The sequence below is a fragment of the Rutilus rutilus genome (genome assembly GCF_951802725.1).
Source record: "Rutilus rutilus genome assembly, chromosome: 11".
In the NCBI taxonomy this organism is placed as follows: domain Eukaryota; kingdom Metazoa; phylum Chordata; class Actinopteri; order Cypriniformes; family Leuciscidae; genus Rutilus; species Rutilus rutilus.
This window is the reverse complement of record NC_140216.1, coordinates 3,832,646-3,853,301: the sequence shown is the minus strand read 5'-3', so window position 1 is coordinate 3,853,301 and position 20,656 is coordinate 3,832,646. Positions and strand designations below refer to the sequence as shown.

At 38.4% G+C, this 20,656-nt stretch overlaps 1 protein-coding gene across 34 annotated transcripts in view; it reads left to right on the top strand.

Annotated features, from left to right (window-relative positions):
• Positions 1–554: 554 nt before the first annotated feature.
• clasp2 (cytoplasmic linker associated protein 2) overlaps positions 555–20,656 on the top strand; it is a 61,174-nt gene continuing 41,072 nt past the window's right edge. For 29 of the 34 annotated variants that reach the window (XM_084423944.1, XM_084423937.1, XM_084423936.1 and 26 more), the window contains exons 1-7: positions 555–1,439; positions 3,140–3,218; positions 4,689–4,792; positions 5,055–5,146; positions 7,876–7,951; positions 9,063–9,160; positions 16,025–16,095. In XM_084423944.1, coding sequence (XP_084280070.1) covers positions 1,242–1,439; positions 3,140–3,218; positions 4,689–4,792; positions 5,055–5,146; positions 7,876–7,951; positions 9,063–9,160; positions 16,025–16,095 — 718 coding nt within the window. In that variant the 5' untranslated portion in view covers positions 555–1,241. Of the gene's footprint in view, positions 1,440–3,139; positions 3,219–4,688; positions 4,793–5,054; positions 5,147–7,875; positions 7,952–9,062; positions 9,161–14,070; positions 14,271–16,024; positions 16,096–20,656 lie in introns of those variants that run through there. The other 5 variants (XM_084423950.1, XM_084423949.1, XM_084423947.1 and 2 more) reach the window with 2 other exon arrangements.

Sequence of the window (20,656 nt, the reverse complement as noted above, 5' to 3'; positions counted from 1 at the left end):
CACACACATACACATGCATACTATGTACAAGCACATAAATATAGTTTGAAAAACATTCAAATGCCACTAGGGGGAGACGAAGACAAAAAAAAAGCAATGGAAGACCATATTGAAAACAAATTCAAGCGTGTATATTATTCAAAACAAAAGCAAATATAATCTTCTTGGTGCTTATAAATGCACAAAATGGTTCTTTGAAACAAGTGTTTGTGTGCGTTTATGATATGATATTATAAAGATACGAGGTATGTTATAATTAAGAATCAAGTAATATATTCAAATCTTCAACAATTTATTCAGTCATTAGTACCATAAGGAAAAATGTCAACACACTGGAATAACTAGAATCACTAAATGTACCACTCGTGGAAGTAGGGAGTATGCGTTAACAACAACAACAACAACCAATAATAAATAAGAATAAACATGTATAGTGTCTCTCTTGATACTATATAATAAACGTACTTTTTTTCTATCCTGCCATACCGCACACAGTCTCCGATGATGAATAATGAATTGTGTACAGAAATTACGGAATGAGCATATTTTCATTCAGGCATCATGCTGGACATCTGTGCGGCGTTGAAGGACCTCAAGGCCTCGGCCCCAATCACTCTTCCTCGGCATCGTTTGCTCTGCTGTTCAACACTCCAGTATTGCGGCTACCGGCGGTCCAAGTAGCCGTGGTCGAAGCGAGAGTCTTGAGCTCGGAGGTCAGCTGTCAAACTGCGGATTATTTCTGGATTAAGTCCAAACACGAGAGCTGTGAGAGCAGCGCACGGACCGGCGGCTCATCCACTCATCTCCACGAGCGATTAGAAGCGGGCTTTTCTGAAATGGTGGCCGGGAGGGAAGAGCGACCCGGCGGCAGGCCCCAGGATACTCGTCCATAACGGTTAAAGCTAACAGTGTTAGCCGAGACTGGTCGGATACATTTTCACTTGTTTTTATACGCGCCTCGCCGCCTATTTATTTTTACATCGCTTTATTGTTTAGTAAAAAAAAACTCTTTTTTCGGGGGATCAGACATTTCGTTCCTGGGGAACTTTGTTGAAGTTGTTTATTTTCCGTTATTTCAACGTTAATGCACTAACAACAGACCTCCAAGTGTCTGTAAAACCAGTGTTTGACTTCCGCTTTATCCACATTTCAGTTCCTCGCGTTGTGAACGCGACTCTGACAGTCATTCTGTCGTTGTTATTGTTTCGCCGCAACCTGAGGACTGACCACAAAGCGTCCCGATGGAGGACAATGACAACATGGACTATTTTTACCAGCAGGTTTTGCAGAAGGACGTGACCCGGAGGCTGCAGGTTGGCCCGGATCTCATAGACTACCTGAGCGACCCGCAGAGGTCCTTGGACGTGGAGCAGGACAAACCCCGCCTGGATAAAACCATAGATGAGCTGACGGGATGGGTCAATTCCAGCAATTACAAGGTTTGTGGGGTGCATATTTAAATGAATGTGTGTTTTAAGCCAGATGGCATGTGTGATGTTATGAATGAAGGATGCATGCATTGTTCTGGAGTCAAGAGCCAACATTTTATTCTCATATAATCTATTATTGCATGTAAATAACCAATTGCATTAGGCCTGTTGTACATCAAACTGACAGAAAAATACAGGAGTTTATTCACGAGAGTCTGCTCAAATAATACGTTAATATCAATGTGCATACATTACATATTCATGTGTGTCAATGAGAGAGTGGGGGTGTTGTGAGGATGGGGGAGGGTTGCGTGGGTATTGTTACACTGGGGCTGAAAAGGCACATGTCACTGCAATGCATATGATTAATCCTTTTGCTTTATTTGTGTGATATATTGTTTTAGAAAAGCTGTTTGATGAGGCTTGCTTGTCATATTTGGCCTGGGCTTGCAAGCAGAAGCTTTAATGCTGGCTCATTCTGCTGCTAATGTTTAAAAATGCTCACTTCTGCTTTATTTCCCATTTCTGTTTGTGTGAATCGAAACATGATTGAGAAGGGATGTTTTAAAGGCAGCATCAGACAGCTGAGAGTTCAAATCTTCAGGGACGGATGTTAATGGACGGCTATGACATCAGACTCATTGAGGTTGGGTTTTAGAAATGATGGCGGTGATTCATAAATTGGAGACACAGCTGCAGGCTTCTAGAAATATATGCGGTTTGATAAATGCAGGGTGTCAAATTCTTTGTCCCACTGGTTGAAGATCTGGTAGACCGTTTTCATCTCTCCGCTAAAATATTTTTTTCTTTTAATATTAAAGTTTGGGCTCAGTTAGGTTTAATTAGTAATATTTGTATTTAGCAAGGATGCATTACAGTGAAGAATTTATAATGTTACCAAAGAATTATGTATATAAAAAAAAAATACTGTTCCTTTGATGAACTTTCTATTATTGAAAGCATCCTGGAAAAAAAATAAAGCAGCATAATGGGTTTCAACATTGATTTTTTTTTCTATTTCTTGAGCAGAAAATCAGCATATTGGAATGATTTCTGAAGGATCATGTGACACTGAAGGTTGGCTCTTTAAAAGAGGGAAGTGCTGACAGTGCTCAATGAGAAATGATCTAAGAATGGATTTGATTTACACATAAAATGTTTACTCTGTATGTCACACAAGGACGAAACCAGAAATGCTTACTGATTGAATTAACTTGAAGAAATGAGGTTAATCCATAAAGTGTGGCTGAACCCACTGCTAAGTGTGTAGTAGATGAACGCTGGCCAATTGAAACACATTTAAATTATTTCCAAAATGAAATTACCAGGTGTTCTCCAGTTTTGCCTTTCAGGTGCGCACACACACACATCTTTACTCGGGACTCTCTCTGGATGCTTTGCCTAAAATAGGTCATAACTGGAGCTTCTGGGATGTAGTGAATATTTGATTGTTTCTCTGGAATGTGAACTTCCATCCTGCATTGCCAAGAAACACACTGCAGCGATCCCACCGCAATCCTCAAATATAGTCCGTCTCACAATCTTATTTTCATTCACCCACTCGCACACAATAACAACAGTCATCCTTAAAGACGCAAAGCTCTGTATCAGAAACTGAATCAGCAGAATCATGTGTTTGGAAATGCTGTCCTCCAGTTTGTGAGAGTTGATGTTTTCAGCTGATTTGTCTCTTTCTCGTTCGGTGTCAGGTTGCATTGGTGGGGATCGATATTGTCAGCGCATTCGTGGATCGGCTGACTGATCGCTTCAGAGGGTATATCGGCACAGGTAAGCGGTGTGCACGCGTGCGCTTGTTGCTTTTTTTCCCCACTAAAGTCCAACATTAGCTGAAGACCTTCTCCTTTAAATAATCAGCAGAAAGGGGAATGCCGGGATGACACAATCCACAGGCTCAGTGCTCGTCTCTCAGCTGTTTAAGCCCCGCCCTCTCCTGTTACCACGGAGACGGGTTGTTATGATTGTAACAGATAACCCCCCCTCACTCATCATACCTCATTCATCTAAAAACATGGAACAAACGCAGTATAGGGAAAGGAATGAGATGACTTCACATCCAGTCTGCCTGGCGTACAGAAGATGTTGAAAGTTAAAGATGAAGGGTCATTTCTGTGCATTCTCTTTCAAACAGATAGTCACACCATTGTTTGTGCCAATGGCACTGTGTCAGACTACTCGAAAAACTTGTATTTGGGGTAATCTTTCTATAATCTGTTTACAAATGGATAGGATCCAAGCTTGGATAGGAAAAGTATATTTTATTAAATGTACATAATTAAAGGGCTGCTTGCGATTTATCAAAATGCAAAGGCTACAATTTAATTAAAATACATAAATTAAAATGTAAATATTAATTAAATACATATATGGGCTGCGTGTTTTAGAATGAAGTGCGGCACCATGTGCTTTTACATGCTCATGATTCAGTGTTTTAGTGTCTTAGAGCAGCCCGGTTCACAGTTACGGCGGATCCAACACAATCTCATCTCTGCGTCTGCTTTGCTCTGAGTTTGGCTCTCTTATAACATGCGACAACCATCTTCACAAACTTGTAATGAGAAACGTTTGTAAACTGGCTGTTGTCAACAAATGAGAAGCTTAAAGTCCTCACGAAATCAAAATCGACACATTACTAGTATTGTGGTGATCAGTTCATTCATTCAAGTTAATCCACAATAAAAAGATGTTTATTCAAAATCTGGAAATGTACTTCCACTCTGGAATGGCCTTCCTTCTCTGACAACATCAGTTTGACGGCTGAACGTCTCCTCCAACTGTCTTTCTGCTGCAAGCTTTGATAACGAGCTGAACGGAACGCCCATTTTTCTAGATCCAATCAATTCCTAGAGGGAAAAAACAAGCCACGCCCTCTATTTTTCTCATTCAATATTCCATTTCATTCAGAAAATTCGTCACAATACTAAAATAAAGTTGGTTGCAACTTCTGGTTCACGCTGACATTACAAATCTGGCTAAGGTCAGCCAGACATATGTGTTGTAATTTTTACATTTGTACTGTAAAATAAATTAATATTGCTTATTCTTTTATAATTATAATAATGATGATTATTATAGTAATACTGATTTATAATTACAAAATTGTGCAGCTCTACAAACATACACAGGCAATCACAAATAGCAATCACAGTTTTTGTCAGAAAAAATCTATCTTTTCCAGCTTGTGCAGCCCTACATCATTTGTATCGTCTCTTAAACCCTTCTTTTGCATTTTGTCCTCAGTGGTTCCTGCGTTAGTTGACCGTCTGGGAGACGCAAAGGATCAGGTTCGAGAACAGGCACAAGGGCTCATTTTGAAGCTGATGGATCAGACGACAACACCCATGGTGAGCTAACCATACAGCGGAAATTATCATCACTATTACACCCGTTCATGCTTACCAAAAAAAAAAAAAACACTCATAAAGCTGCTGTCTAGAGTGTGTATGTGAGCTGCTGGGTGAATAGAAACACATTGGATCATTTTTGCTAGTTACTACTGCCAGTGATTCATCATTCCCTTCAGAGCTCGTCATCTCTCTCTCTCTCTCCTGCTTTTGTAGTAACCAATCGGGTTTTCACTGTTTCTTTTCCTCTGTCTCTGTGTAGAACGTTTGGGAGAGGCTGATTCCCGGCTTCAAACACAAAAACTTCCGCAGTCGAGAGGGACTCTGCTTTTGCTTGGTTGCCACACTAAATGCGTAAGTCCTCATACAATCCCATACGTTCTCAATTTGTAAACACGTCCACGTTTGCACTGGGAATCTTGTCCAACAGGTGGCGCTGATTTTCCATATCACAGTATTGTGACGCAATCACATCCCCCCTCGGTTTATCACAGATAGGACTGGATTCTAATAGTTCAGCATCCCAGAATTCCCCAACCTTTTTGCAATTTACAGGATTTTAAATGTAATCTACAGACATTCACACCATACAAGCTCCTTGTCTGTCAAGCACTGTAAACAAACTCGGCCCACTGAGGTAATCCTCTTACCTGCCTGTATCGATTCCAGGAAGGTCAGATTAACAGACGTTCTCACTGAAGCGCTACATAAACGCTCATACACAAACAAAACTAGTTTCTCAGTAATTTCACTCCTCGTTTGTTAACAAAAGAGCTGTCACGTAATCAACGCTGTATACGCTCAGCCTTATACTACACTGTTATTATAATAATAAGATGTTATGTACCATAAAGTTTGCTTTTATTACAAGCAAGTTTGACATTGCTGTTGTTTGGGTTTTGTATTACATTACATTACATTAAAGGGATAGTTTACACTGAAATGAAAATTCTGACTTATTATGAGAAATGTCTGTTGTTGTTTTTGTCCATACAATGAAAGTCATGTGCTCATTGACAACAGTCTTCAAAATATCTTCTTTTGTGTCCCACTGAAGGAAAATGCTAAATGAATCCAACTGTGTGTATGTATACACTGTATAAAATGATTTTTCAAAGTTATAAATAAAACAGATTATTGGTGGACGCTTTTGCAAGGCAAGTTTATTTATATAGCACATTTCATACACTATGGCTATTCAAAGTGCTTTACAGAAAGGAATTAAAATAATCACAAAATAAAAGCAAGGAAAATTATACAGTTATAAAAGAAATTTAAGAGATATATGATACAGTTATAAAACGAGTTAAAAGATGATACATAGATAAACTTCTCATCTGGCAAAACACAGATGTATCATATTTTTCATAACTCCCAGTTTTACTCTGAGATTTTCCCATGGTGATTACACAAGTTCTTTTGGCGGGCCTTAAGCCCTATTCGGACGGGACTAGTTTTCCAAACGACGTTTGAGTTGCAATTCTTATCAACCTACGTCTGTGACTTGATGTACGGATTCGGACGGGACTAACATCTCCGTGTTTATTACCGAGGTAGGAGTGTCTGTGTTCTACATGTGGGCATTGCAGAAGATCACGTGTTCAGAATGCGTGGATTGCGAATGAAATTTGATCAAATGTATTTTGAAATTAAGTACTTTTAAAATTAAGCACTTTGAAATATAAAGTAAAACGTCCTAACGTATTTAGTGTTTTGTAAACATTTTATAAAAATTGTAGTATAAAAAAACTAAACATACATTTATCATCATGATTTTATAGAACTGGGTTCTTATAATCATTATATGTAATTAAGTGCAGAAATGAAAGTAATCTTACCTGAAACTGATATTACAGTAGCCAGTCTTAACAGTTTACGTGATTTGGCTCTTCTTGTTGATTTCATGTTTTTATTAAATCCATTATCGGTGCGCAAAAAGCAGAAACTTGAAAACCGGCGCGATAGCGAGAGATTTGTACGGTAGTTCACGTTGACCAAAACACAAGAAAAAGCGTTTTGAAAAAAAAAAAAAAAAAAAACATTTTCGGCAATCACAGACATTCGCGTTCGGACGGGATTAGATTTCTCTGAGGACCGCCGAGTTTGACGAAAAACAGTAGGTAATTTTCTCAGGTCGTGTGAGAAAAAGACAGACATGGCAGATTCGGTGAGTAACGTTTACGTCTGTGAAACACAAATTTCTCTAACGTCCCCCTATGAAACTAGTCCCGTCCGAATAGGGCTTAAGAAATCTATTGGACGTCTCCGATGGACCCAGTTTTCCCCTAAAATAGGACAGGAGGAGCTCTAGGAAACAACAAAACTACTTTAAAATGTCGCTTTTGATTAAATGTCTTACTTGGCGTTAATTGTGAAATTTACTAGCGATTTTTAAGGCCCTGTTTACACCTGGTATTTAGATGCGTTTTGGTGGATTTTTTTCGCACCGCACTCGTTCGGACCCGGTTCGGACCCATTCGCATGCGGGCTGCGAATCTCCATAGGAAATGAATGACTTCCGGTCGTTTCGAAGCCGTATCGGAGCTGATTTCAACTGCCAGTGTGAAGGCGGCGTTAGACCAGCCGAACACTGCGAGTGTGTGTTGGAAATCAGGAATGGTGAGAGAACATTGTGCTTGGTGCGTTTTTCATCTTCACACCAAACTTGTCTCCAGCCGACAAAGTTTAAATCCCGTCCGGCTATCACGCTTACCGTAATGTTTACGCATTAGGTCAGTAGACGGAGAGAAGACGGTCTTTTGTGGCTGTTTGTGGCCACATGCAGTCCGGTCGAATGTGTTTTCGACTAACGTTACCTCTGGAAGTGGTCGAAAGTTGACAAGCTCAAAACGTTTTAGACCCGTTTACACCTGTATTTAGTGTCGTCCACTTGTGATCCGATCGACCAAAGCGCGTCTTAAAACCAGGTGTAAACAGGGCCTAAATGAAAATGGTTTCAAAGTAAATCCTGCCTACAGCCATTTTTCTCCAGTGTACATGCATGTAGAATTTGAACTTGTTGTGAACCGTTTAGTCTAAGCTGACTCGCACTCAGTATTTCTTTGTTTCTCTCTTTCTCTTAGTTTCGGTGCTCAGCCCTTGAGTTTGAGTAAATTTGTTCCACATCTCTGTTCGCTAACAGGAGACCAAAACCCCCAGGTATGTCTGTGTATGTATGTAATGCTCGGAATGTGTGTGAAAAAGTAAAGTGAGTTGGACACTCTCTGTTTCTGTCCTTTGTGTGTGTGTGTGTGTGTGAGGGAGGGAGGGAGGCAGTCTGCGCTAATGTTAGGCTTTAAACAAGAACAGCTGAATTCAAGCTCCTGCTGGGCGAAATGGGGAAAAGACATCTTTTAGAGATTTGAAAGGGAAGTCTAGATCAATCTCATGGTTCTATACATATTATACATACATACATACATACATACATACATACATACATACATGCATGTATGTGTATATATGTATGTATTTATTTATTATATATATATATATATATATATATATATATATATATATATATATATATATATATATATATATATATATATATATATATATATATAGAACCATGAGATTGATCTAGACTTCCCTTTTCAAATCTCTAAAAGATGTCTTTTAGATATAGATAGACTGGAAGAAATTGATATATTTATTCAGAAAAGATGTATTGTATTAATCAAACGTGACCGTAAAAACATTTATAATGTTAAAAAAGATTACTATTTCAAAAAAATAATGTTTTTTTTAAACTCCCTATTCATCAAAGAATACAGATTTTTTTATTTATTACAGTTTCCAGAAAAAAGCATAACTCTTTTCAACATTGATAATAGTAATAATAATAATGAATTTTTCTTCAGCAGCAAATCATCATATTAGAATGATTTCTGAAGAGTCATGTGACACTGAAGACTGGAGTAATGATGCTGAAAATTCAGCTTTGATCACAGGAATTGCACTTTAAAATATATAAAATAGAAAACCGTTATTTCAAATTATAATAATATTTTACAACATTACTGTATATTTGATCAAATAAATACAGTCTTTGTGATCTAAGAGACTTTTTTTTTTAAACGTAAAAAAATCACACCGACCCCAAACTTTCGAACAGTAGTGTACTTATGAATCAGCGTTTATACAGATAGCAATATTATCGTCTCACAAACTCTCATCGGAAATGAGTTCATTTCAGTCGCTGATTGAAAGTGGGATAGTTGAAGGATCAAGCTGTTTCTAGGCTGATTGTGTGTCGTGTGTTCCACAGGTACGGGAGGCTGCTATATCAACACTAGTGGAGGTGTATCGGCATGTGGGAGAGAGAGTGAGAGCGGACCTCATCAAAAGAGATCTACCTTCTGCGCGGTTAGTATGATTTACTGTTGAACCCATAAGCGTTCTAGAAATATTTATTTAACTTAATGACACTGCGCTAAGCCAACGAGCATCATTCTGTCCCAAACCCAATCACATGTTGTGCCCACACCTCACAGTTGTGTTGACACTTTCTGGATTATTATAATTACTGACATGAGTCAGTTTTAATGACTTCAATCTAGGCGATTGTTTGTGGGCGTCTTGTGGGAAGAATTGTACATATATGAGCACATGCACATAGGATGGACACACCCATATTTAAAGGAGCCTTGTGCGTAAGTTAGAAAAGCTACTGATTTGTGGGTATTCACTTATTGAATACATGCGTTTTCAGGTATGACCATTAATTATGACTATTTAGCATATGCATGTAGAGTATAGCCTATTTATTTGTAAGTGCATTTTAACATATTTGAAATATTTCAGAACATATTTGATTTCACTCAAATTCATGGTTACACTTTATTTCGATAGTCCACTTTAGACATTCTGCTAACTATAAGTAACTTTACAAAACTTATTCTACTAACCCTAACCTAACAGTCTACTAATACTCTGAGTCTGAGTAAGTTGTCTTGTAGTTGCAAATTAATGAGAGTTTCAAACTACATGCATTACCGACTTGCATGTTTATATTTTTTTACACAATCTTTGGTAGACTACAATAGATCAGTGGGGACATTTTTGTGTCTTATATTATGAACTAGTGTTGTCACGATACCAAAATTATTGTTTCGATACCGATACCAAGTCAAGAATTGCGATTTCGATACTTTTCCTGAAAAGAGAGAAACACTCTCAAATATCATTGCTGTGCTCTATTTTAAAACCGGGACAACATTCTAATCATAATACACACTTATAAATGAACATATGAACAGCAGATTAAACATTTGAACAAAATATGAAATATAAAAATATAAAAAATAAATTAGATAGAATAATGACATTCAAGGTAAAAAATTTAGCAGCATTATCTCAGTTCAGTATCATAAGAAACATAAGAGTTACCGGTAATAACTTTATCTTGATTCTGAACTTTAAATAAAAATATGAACAGCAATTATATTAAACAATGTTAAAAGGGATAGTTCACCCAAAAATGAAAATTCTGTCATCATTTACTCACCCTCAAGTTGTTCCAAACCTGTATGAGTTTCTTTGTTCTGCTGAACACAAAGGAAGATATTTGGAAGAACGTTTGTAATCAACAGATCTCGGTCCCCATTGACTTCCATAGTAGGAAAAATATATACTATGGTAGTCAATGGGGACTGAGATCTGTTTGGTTACAAACATTCTTCCAAATATCTTCCTTTGTGTTCAGCAGAACAAAGAAACTCATACAGGTTTGGAACAACTTGAGGGTGAGTAAACAATGATAGAATTTTCATTTTTGGGTGAACTATCCCTTTAATATCGGTAACATAATGATAAGCCTCATTGGTGATATATTTGACATATGGGGAGAGAGTTGTGGAAGGCCTATACTTCATGTTAAACATAAATATATAGCAGCAAAGACAACGTCGGCAGTGTTGACGGCAAAATAGGCTACAGAATATTTCGTTCTGCATTTAGAGGTACAGTATTTGAAAATCGATAATATTTCTTTTTTAAATTACATTTATATCTGCATTTATGTCAAAACCTAGACTTTCAAACATCAAAATGTCATTTATTAATATGTATTCGTGTCAAAATGACATAGAAACATCTTTTCCTATTCTATTTTGCCTGGAAACGCTTCCAACACGCGTGAAAAATAGGCGTCGGTTCTATTTCTAGCATGCACGCGTTTTCCGCGCGTGTCACGCAGGCAGTGTGCTAGCTCTTAACATGGGAGCCGAAATAAAAACGGACACGCCACGCAGCCAGTATGTCGCCGGCCTTACAAATCTTGAACGCGGTCATTCTTAGAAGTATCGATACTAATAAATTTAGGAATCGTGACGTTTTTAATTTCCGAGAATCGCGATACTTTTGAAGTATCGGTGCATCGTGCAACACTATTATGAACATATTCATTTTCTATCCACACATTATACCCTTGGTGGAATTTACTTGACCATTTTCTCTTGAGATCAGCCTATTGATTTAATAAAAACCAAAGAGCTCTGAAACCGCATTAGATTATCATAGAACTCTATTTATTAGTCTGTCATTGCAGTTCTATTGAGTATTTCTATACATGCACTGGATTAAAGTCTGGAGACTCAAAGGGAGGGTGTTTGTTATGTTAGTGATGCATAAACTTACTGAGAAGTTACTTCATGGGTTTCCTATTATGGAGTGGTGAAAATCTGTTTACATTGTGTTTAAGAGAGGATTCCTTGTAATCTGATAGAATCTTGCAGGCTGACATCAGTGTGCGCTGCTGATCTGTGATAAATTGAGTTTTTGAAGACTGTCTAATACTTCTGCATTCCTCTCCGTCTGATGTAAGAGTCTTCAGGCGCTTGGACCGACTCCATTGGCTGCATCTTGAACATTTCATGATCACTTTACTAATGCCAGGGAACGATTCTGAATCAAATTTGTTTCTGTACATGATGGATTCATTTCTGGAGGAATCTTATGTTGTTGTGTCTTTTTTCTTCCTCTCTTGTGGTTTCATGGTCCTAGATTTTGGCAGTGTTGCACTACATTAATTCTTCCAGGAGTCAGTTCAGAGTGATTCATGTTTAGTGTTGTCCAGATGTTTCAGTACAGACTGAACTATATGGAGTGGATGAACCTTCAGCCTGGTTTCAGTAGCAACGGTGTGTGTCAGATGGATTGTCTGGTGTGTGACATGGTTATGACTCTGACACATCGCCATCTCAGACAATAAGGCTGGTCAAGAACACAAAGGTGCTTGTGTCTGCATTGGTTTGTATTTTGTGCATTTCATTGCTTTTTCTAACACCGTATCCTAACCCGACTCAACGCCACCACACACGATAAAAGGTATCTTTTCGCAGACTTTAGATATACAAAGCACTCATTACTAGGAATGGAAGATAGTGCAATGCACAACATGGTGGAATAAGTCACGCCTTCTAAATAAAAGAGCCAATCGCCAATTGGTAAAGTCATTGCATCACTGCAGCTGCTGTCAGAAGCTTTAGAAACCGTCAATGTTCTGAGACGTGCAATTATGACTTCAGATTTTTGTCATGATTTGAGTGTTTAGAAATGAATCTTATGAGATGGTTGTTGTCAGATTTCATTGGTGATTTTAAATATGAAATTTAATCTTAAGCTTGGTGTTCATCTTTGGAGAATTTGATGTTTCTGCATTCAAAGACATCAGAGCTGTACTTGCATTACTGAGATGGCTGCCTGAGAGGCGTTTCAAATATGGCCACCGAGTGGAAGGACTTGCCTTTAAAGGACTTTGGTGCAGTGCACTTGCAGAGAGACTCCGCCCACATGTTCTTATGATTGGCTGTGATTTTATTTTTTATAATTTATTTAAAAACAATTTTTTTTATCGAATTTATTTCGTCACGTCTGGTGTGGGCAGACTAATTGCTTGTTGCTGAAATCTTATCGCATCGTGTTAGGACACGGTGTAAGAATGCATCATACTAGAATCCTGGCTGATAAAAAATATAGTTTATATATACACAAACATTTTGAAAAAAAATCTATGCATATCATCAAGTATTAGGTTTGCATGATATATTAGTATCGTTAATAAAAAAAAACTTTTTATTTTATTAATTCATGTAGATAAGTTGGTGTAGAATTTGTATCTCGTTATTTTGCACGTATCACCAAAGACACAAAGATTTTGACTGATTTTAGTGGATTCATATTAAAATATTCAAATTTTGAACAGTATATATTGACCAATTAAATTAAAATAATCTCTATTATTTGCCAATATATCGATATACACTGCGTAGCCCCCCCCCCCAAAAAATAGATGCTGCTCTTGATGGAAATAAGTTAGCATAACAACATTTATTTCCATCAAGATGTGCATACATTTTTGGACGAAGCAAGAGTCCAGCACTCTGTAAAGTCTCTTCCAGCACATCCCAGAGACTTTCAATGAATTTAAGGCCTCAGAGGTTCTTCATGCTCCCTCTCTTCCATTCTTTCACAGTTTCAACATGATGAATCTTGACTTTGTTATCCTGGAATATGGCCATGATGTGTCTTCGATACATGTTTGTTTAAGAAATGAAAAGCTACACACTCCATCAATTAGGGTTAGAAGAACTGTTGGCAAGTAAATAACATAATAATCACTGCAATAATGATCCAATCATAGACTCTTAAGCATTTGCTTATTTAAATAAATAAATAAAAATTGGCCCAGACAGTGTACATCAGTTCGTAGAGAATATTTGAGTTCACACTCTTCTCCCTTTTTTTTTTTTTCTGTATGTATAATTTTTAGGGTCAATGTTGTTTGTCTCTTACACTTTGCCTTTGGAATCCTGTTGCATCACATCATATTGATATGATCTGATCTGATCTCTCTCACTCCAGGGTTGGGACATGACACATGCCCGAAATTCACTCTAAGCTACTGTACACACAAAAACTGTAATTCAGAGGCTGCGCTGCCCTCATCTGACCAAGAGATAGCGGGTACAAGAGAGGACATGTGTGTTGTTGACATGAATACGGTTTGAAAGGACAGGGCCGTGAGCTGGGGGGGCACACACGCACACACACACACACACACACACACACGACTATAAGTCAAAACAGGAAGGAAGGAGAGCGAGAGGGCAGTCTGAAACGACTGAGCCAAGGCAAGACACGGGGGGCGGCAGTGAGGAGAGGGGGAATGCGAATGGTGCTTAAGTGTGTGTGTGTGTGTGTGTGTGTCCATGCCTGGAGGGGGAGGGGTGGGAGCCCTGTCTCTGAGCTCCACAGCTTTAGCCCCTCCCACTGGTGTGTGTTCCAGACAGGAGGTTATGTAAAGGGGAATAGAATCTTTGTGCTGTCTATCTCTCTCTCCCACACTCACACACACACACACACACACACACACACAAACCGGTAAACAGTTTGTTAGTTTTCTGTGGCGGACACACGGCGGTGGAGTGTTTTCAGCGATCCTCTTGTGTATGTGAAGGGCAGTATGTCTGAGCAGGTGGGTGGGACCGCGCATGCCGTCCTCTTTTACCCTTTTCATCTTATTCCTCTCGTCGCATGTTCTCTTTCTTCTCAGTCTTGGCTGTTCATTCACTTTCTCTCTGTTTCATTGCATTTTAGCCCCTGTCGTCTTCAGCGGCACCATTTTGGTTAGAAAGAGGAGAGATCCTAAACCGGTTGCGTTAATAGGGATTGCTGATCTGTGATTCTGCATGTGTAAGAACATGCCTGACTGCAAGCACTGCGTTAAGCACACACACATGCAACATCTCACATGTGGTCTTGAATGTGCATTTGCATGCATACTGCATGTGAGAAAGTAAATGCGCACGTTGTTGGTTCATGACTGAAGAAGGTCTGCGGGGACCAGCAAATTTATCCAAATATCGTTTAGTCTCATGCAAGGTTTAAGCATCATTTTGTAGCTGTACTTCAGTGTTCGTTCTGCTATACATTGAGGGACAGTAATTTGTGCTGCGGTGTCTTGTTAATTGTTCCTTGTGCTGAAAATAGTCTTGTTGAGTTTGGCAGGCACTTAGACTAGTAATTAAGCATTGACTTGTAAGTGCACGCTGCAGATGTGCTTTGTTTTAAATATGTTTTTTTGTGTGTGTGTAATGCTTCCAATTGTTGTATCAACAGTGTTGTATCATGTATTGCTTTTAATACAAATTTTATGGCTGAAACATTTTTCAAGTAAATTAATGGACTTTAAAGCTACTTGGCTGAATATTTTCTGTGTGTGATGTTGGACTTGTCTGTATCTGTTTCTGTAGGAAGCAGCATTATTGTGATGGACAGATTAAGGCCTTAGGTGCCGTTGCAACAGTTTTATTCTGTTGCGAGATGCGTTTAATGCAGTAAAACAGAAAGAGATATGTTTATTGCATTTTCATTGCATCATACCCGTCGCTTTATGGCTGGGCGATATTACGAAATATTTTTTTATTGATTATTCAATTTGTATCTTTTTTCCTACTCCATGAATCCCCAATTTCAACCAAACAGCCATTGGGGCAAAATATAATAAAATTATTTAATGCAGAAGTAAAATACAGTATTTAAATATTTAAAGTAGGCTTGCTTTCTAAACTGCTTTTTGCTAAATGGATCCAAGGGAGAATATTTCAGATTTTTATTCATATGGATCAATTTATCCAAACTTGGTAAAAAAAAAACTAAAAAGTAGTAATATTTACCTATGTATTTGATTTACTAAAATATTTTAATACATTAAACAACATATTTAAGTGATGACATGAGCGAATCTTTGAATCTGAATTCTAAATCGATTCACTGAAACTGACCATTGGAACAGATTCACGGAAATTAACTTTGACGCTTTCATACTTGCAGGACAAAGAAAGTTCGTGAAATGAATGACACGATTTTTAGGAAACTTGATGGCAAAAAAAAGCGTGTTAAAATCATACATTTGGGGGGTCAGTGCGTTTTGCATTCGTGATGCGTTGTTACTGTTTTACTGTATTTTTAATCAAATAAATGCAGCCTTGCTGAGCATAAGAGACATAAAACATTAGGAAATGTTATCGCCCCCCAAACTTTTGACCAGTAGTGTACGTTGCCGGCAAAATGATTGACTATTTGATATCACCCAACTCTACTACACCCCATAATGCCTTATTTTGTGATGGTTTTCTTGGTTAGGAGAGAAGAAATATGTTTGTTTTTACATTTTTGTGTGATAATTTTAATATCAATCTCAAATCATCTCTGTTCTGTGTGTTTCAGGTTACAGACCATTCTGAGCCGTTTTGATGAAGTGCTGAATTCGGGGAACATGGCCCTCAGCCTGAGTCAAGGTAAGTTAGCTTTTAACCCGCTGAATCTTGTTTGCAACACTCGTCTCCATTAGCTTCGGTTACAATGCTAATATTAGTCTTTGTCAGTGTCTTTGACCACAGCCCTGAACATAAGCCTTTGACATCTGAGCCGCAGCTTTAACCGGAATGCTACTTTCATCTAAATGCTAATCCTCGTGTTTTTCATTAGCATTAGCATTACTAGAGGGTTAGCATCAACATAAAGCGATTGGCTGCTACTTAATGCTGGATTTCTGCGTGCCCCTTCTGTCTCCAGTAAGTTAGCTTTAATGCCGAGTGCTAGCATCTAAAAAGGGGAGATGGTGTCAGACTTCCACGGCCTTGGAAATCTCCGTGATGTATTTGGCATATGTTATGTGATGGCAGAGCTGGATCTCCAGACGGATCACACTGTGCTGCTCACATGTTGTTGTGGTCTAGTAATGTGTTTTAAAGCTATTCCATGGTTGCTTTTTTCATGGTTGCAGCTGTTGACTTTATGGGGGGTAAACATGTGTTTATACATGTATTCATGGGGTTCGCCTGGGTGAGTGTGTCTGATTGTTGGAAGACCCGAAACACCCGATGACCCCAGGAAACATCACTGATGATGTGTCCAGGCGCATCACATGGTGTTTGTTGTATGCTAAAAGTAGGTTCAGTAGTTGAGGGACAGTTCTTGCCAGAGATGCACAATATATCTGTACTGGGGATGCTAACGATTCATGGACGATCGATTAATTGTCGATAATAATTTAATCAATAACTTAGCAATGGTCGATTAAAGGGTTCGTTCAGGGTTGGGTTAGTGAACGAACCCTTTAAGCAAGGTCATAATTAAGTGTGGGAGGGAGGGATTGGTTGGTGGGGAGTTGATTTCATTTGTGTTTTCATGTTCTCATTCTGGCTTGTTTATTGTCAAAACATGTATTATTAAGTGTAGGGCTGCAACTAACGATTATTTTGATAATCGATTAATCGGACGATTGTTTTTTCGATTAATCGATTAATCGGATAGGTTTTTTTAAAATTCAATTTGATTTTTGTTTATAACTAAATAAAACCCTAAATCAGGGTATTTATGTGTAAAAGTGTACTTTAAAAAGTGCAAAAGCCACACATTGAGTTTTACTAATATAATCTTAAATTTTTACATTTTAAACCCCAAACACAAAAGTTTGTCCAGTTTTTAAACAGTAAAACTTCTTTAAATATCCAAAATATAAATAAACAAAACAAAATATTGAGTTGCGCTGCTCATTTAAACTTCACATTATGAAATTAGGACACAAACATGTTTGTAATAAGATATTAAGCAGCAGATTTTGAATTCCAATGTAGAATGCGATCTGTTATTTCTTGATAACAGACCGCTGCGAAGTATAACACACCAGAAAAACAGAGCGTTGCTATGGACACAGGATTCTAACCGTAGAGACGGAACGGACTATTTTCTTAGCGGAAGCAATACAATCATTTTTAAATCAAGAAACTCCTTTTTAAATCAATATTTTGTGTAAAATTATTGATTTATTTGGTGGGTAGCCATGTAATAAGCGGGATTATCCCTTACATAGTAGACAAATGCTATAAAAAGAGAGCGGAATGGAGGTACGCAGCTGACAACAGGCTTGATTAAAAGTACAGGAAAAATGATGTATTACTGCACAAGCATTCGCTGAAAACCACTGACTACAGTGACTAAAAAACAATATTTTACTGCTGCTGTTATTAACTGCCTTTATATTTAGTGCTTCACTTTGTAAACACCATTTAATTTAACCTATTTCTGCGGTAGCACTATTTTAATCCATCACTTATGTTGCGAGCGAACTGATTGCGCAACCTGATGCTCGATACAAAATAGATCTAACGTTAGTGTGACTGTCCCGAAGTTAGTAAACAAAGCTGTTTACACAGTAGCATTGAATTAAACTAGACTATCCCATTTTCACATCTTCATATAATGAGAATATACAGTTTTTGCTTGCCGTGCTGATGTTTCTCTCCGATTACTCTCTGCCATTTCGCGTGACTGCGTTGTCATGAAAGTGACGTCATCAGTAACGCTCCCCGTGACGTGAGCAGACCAACTAATCGACAATGACATTCGTTGACAACGATTTTCATAATCGATTATTATCGATTTTATCGATTAGTTGTTGCAGCCCTAATTAAGTGCATAGTTTTGAAGCCCGTGCGGCTCATGCACACCTACATTAATGTCTTCAAGCCATGCAGTGGATTAGGTAGGCTAGCTCTTTATTTCGAACTATTATATGATAAATTAAGTTAATAAGTATAATGGCTGAGTATATGCTGCTGGTTCAACTCTTTTACGGTCACCACTTGCATTGTCTCTGATACTTTGGACTTTTACCTGAATTATTTATTATCGTGCTTTGTGTGTTTTGAAGCAATTAGCTTGTATGTCCTTAGACATAAGTGAGTTTTGGGTCTAACTATGGAGTACCCAATAATCTGATTAATAACTCTTGAATGTTTTATTGAATCTCAACTTGCGGTAACACTTTAGTTTAGAGTTTAAATTCTCATTAGTATTAGCTAGTTGCTTATTAGCATGCATATTACCAGGATATTGGCTGTTTATTACTACTTCTAAAGCACATATTAATGCCTTATTCTACATCCCTTAATCCTACCCAATACCTAAACTTACCTAGACCTAAACTACCTCACTTACAAACTCAAGTTGACCCAACTTGCTCTTTATGTTAATACAGCACTAATGCAGACCCATTGCCTATAATCTGGAAAACAGATTCAGGCTATTCCTCTGCTGCTGTAGGCAATTAAATGAATAAAATCAGATTCATATTGATCTCACAGACCCTACACATTTCAACATGTCTCCTCAAAAGTATTGGTGAACTTCCAAAAGTGTTAAACTGTTTGTTTTACCTGGCCATGTGCCTTGAGATCCTGCCAGATTTCAGTATAAGAACAGGAAGGGGATCGATCACCACGCAACCAACTTCCTCACCACTCGTTTTTAAATTTGGCAGAAGACAAAGTGGACGACATTCAAAGAGTTCGTTTTTTTTCTTCTGTCCAATGGCTTTGCCAATGGAGCCGCTGTGAGGAGAGGGTTGTAGAGAGAGAGCTGTGCCTGTCACGGCATTACTCTGACACAGCGTGACAGAGAGAGAGAGAGAGAGAGAGAGAAGGACGAGAGAAGGAGAGAGTGAAAGAGCTGCCTCTTCTCAGAAGCAGTATAGCCATGTCTGTGGGTGACGATGGAGATGGTGAGTGCGTTTATCTAATAAGTAGTATAGAAATAACTACGCTGTTGTGTTGTTTGTGTACATTAGGTATGCATTACGCTCTGTTTATTTGGATTGGATGCAATCAGATGCTTAGTCTGTCTGTTTTTATTTTATTTAGTTTTTTTTTAATGAGTTGTTGTCCAGAAAACACTCTCTCCTATGGCTATTCTTTCAGCTACTTGTCTTTTAAAGGGATACTTCACCGATTAGCATTAAGCTTTGTATCAGTAGAAACTCTGTAGTATTTTCGAGTGACCGTGCTTCCCTCCCTCATGTCCCCCTGAGACGAGAGATTTCTGTATTGTGTGAAAACCAAAAACCTCCGATGACGCAAAAATCATAATTTTGTGTCATCAGAGGCTTTTTTGTCCAGATGCGAGAGACTACAGCCAGTAGGAGGAGCTCGTCCCGCATGTCTTCAACCCGCCCATAGGGGGATCTCACGATAAAACGGCGTCTTTTCAGTTTCGAGTCGACTAGTCGCCTAGCTGTATCATTTCTTCCGATACTGCCCTCTGTAACCGGTGGGTGTGGCTTGGGAGTGGCCTCGTAGGGCAGCGAAGCAAGTGCATTCTGGGAGTTGTTGTCTTTCATCCACATGAGCCAAAAATACATTTTAAGGCTTTTCTCAGTCTAGAAGGCACCAACTTCTAAAATAATTTCACATTTTTACTACATAAATGACCCAATTTAAATACACATTCATCTTTCCAGCGGTGAAGTATCCCTTTAAAGTCGCCAACCATTAAAGCAATGGAATTTGATCAGAATATATTGCATTAAATCTCTCTGACATACTAGTTATATTGGTTTCTGCATCAGTGGGTTTTGTCCCTTGGGAGTTCAAGTGTGACCTGGTTTCTAGGGCATTTTGTTGCCTCCGCTACCCATTATTAGACTCCTCAAGCTCTTGGCCTGGAAATTGAAGTACACTATGAGATGCTGTGTGTCTCTTGACTATAAATGAAGCTTATGTTCGCTGTTCGTTTCGGTGGGCCCTACTACACAGCTCCTTCTCGTCATAATCCTGATAACCAGATTAGATGGCCAGTTAAGTTACGGATTGACCAGTGAGGACTCAGACATCAGCACTCACTCAGTCACCCAGCCATAAGCAATATGGTATCAGACTGTCAGTATGTGTTTCCAGGTCAGTTTTGACTGAGAAATGTGTCATGTACTCGTGTGTAGTCAGTTGCTTTACCTCTGCTGTGTTACATACTGCTGTCCTTCATAACTGTCCGTATGGTGGCGATTTACTTTTTATATCAATA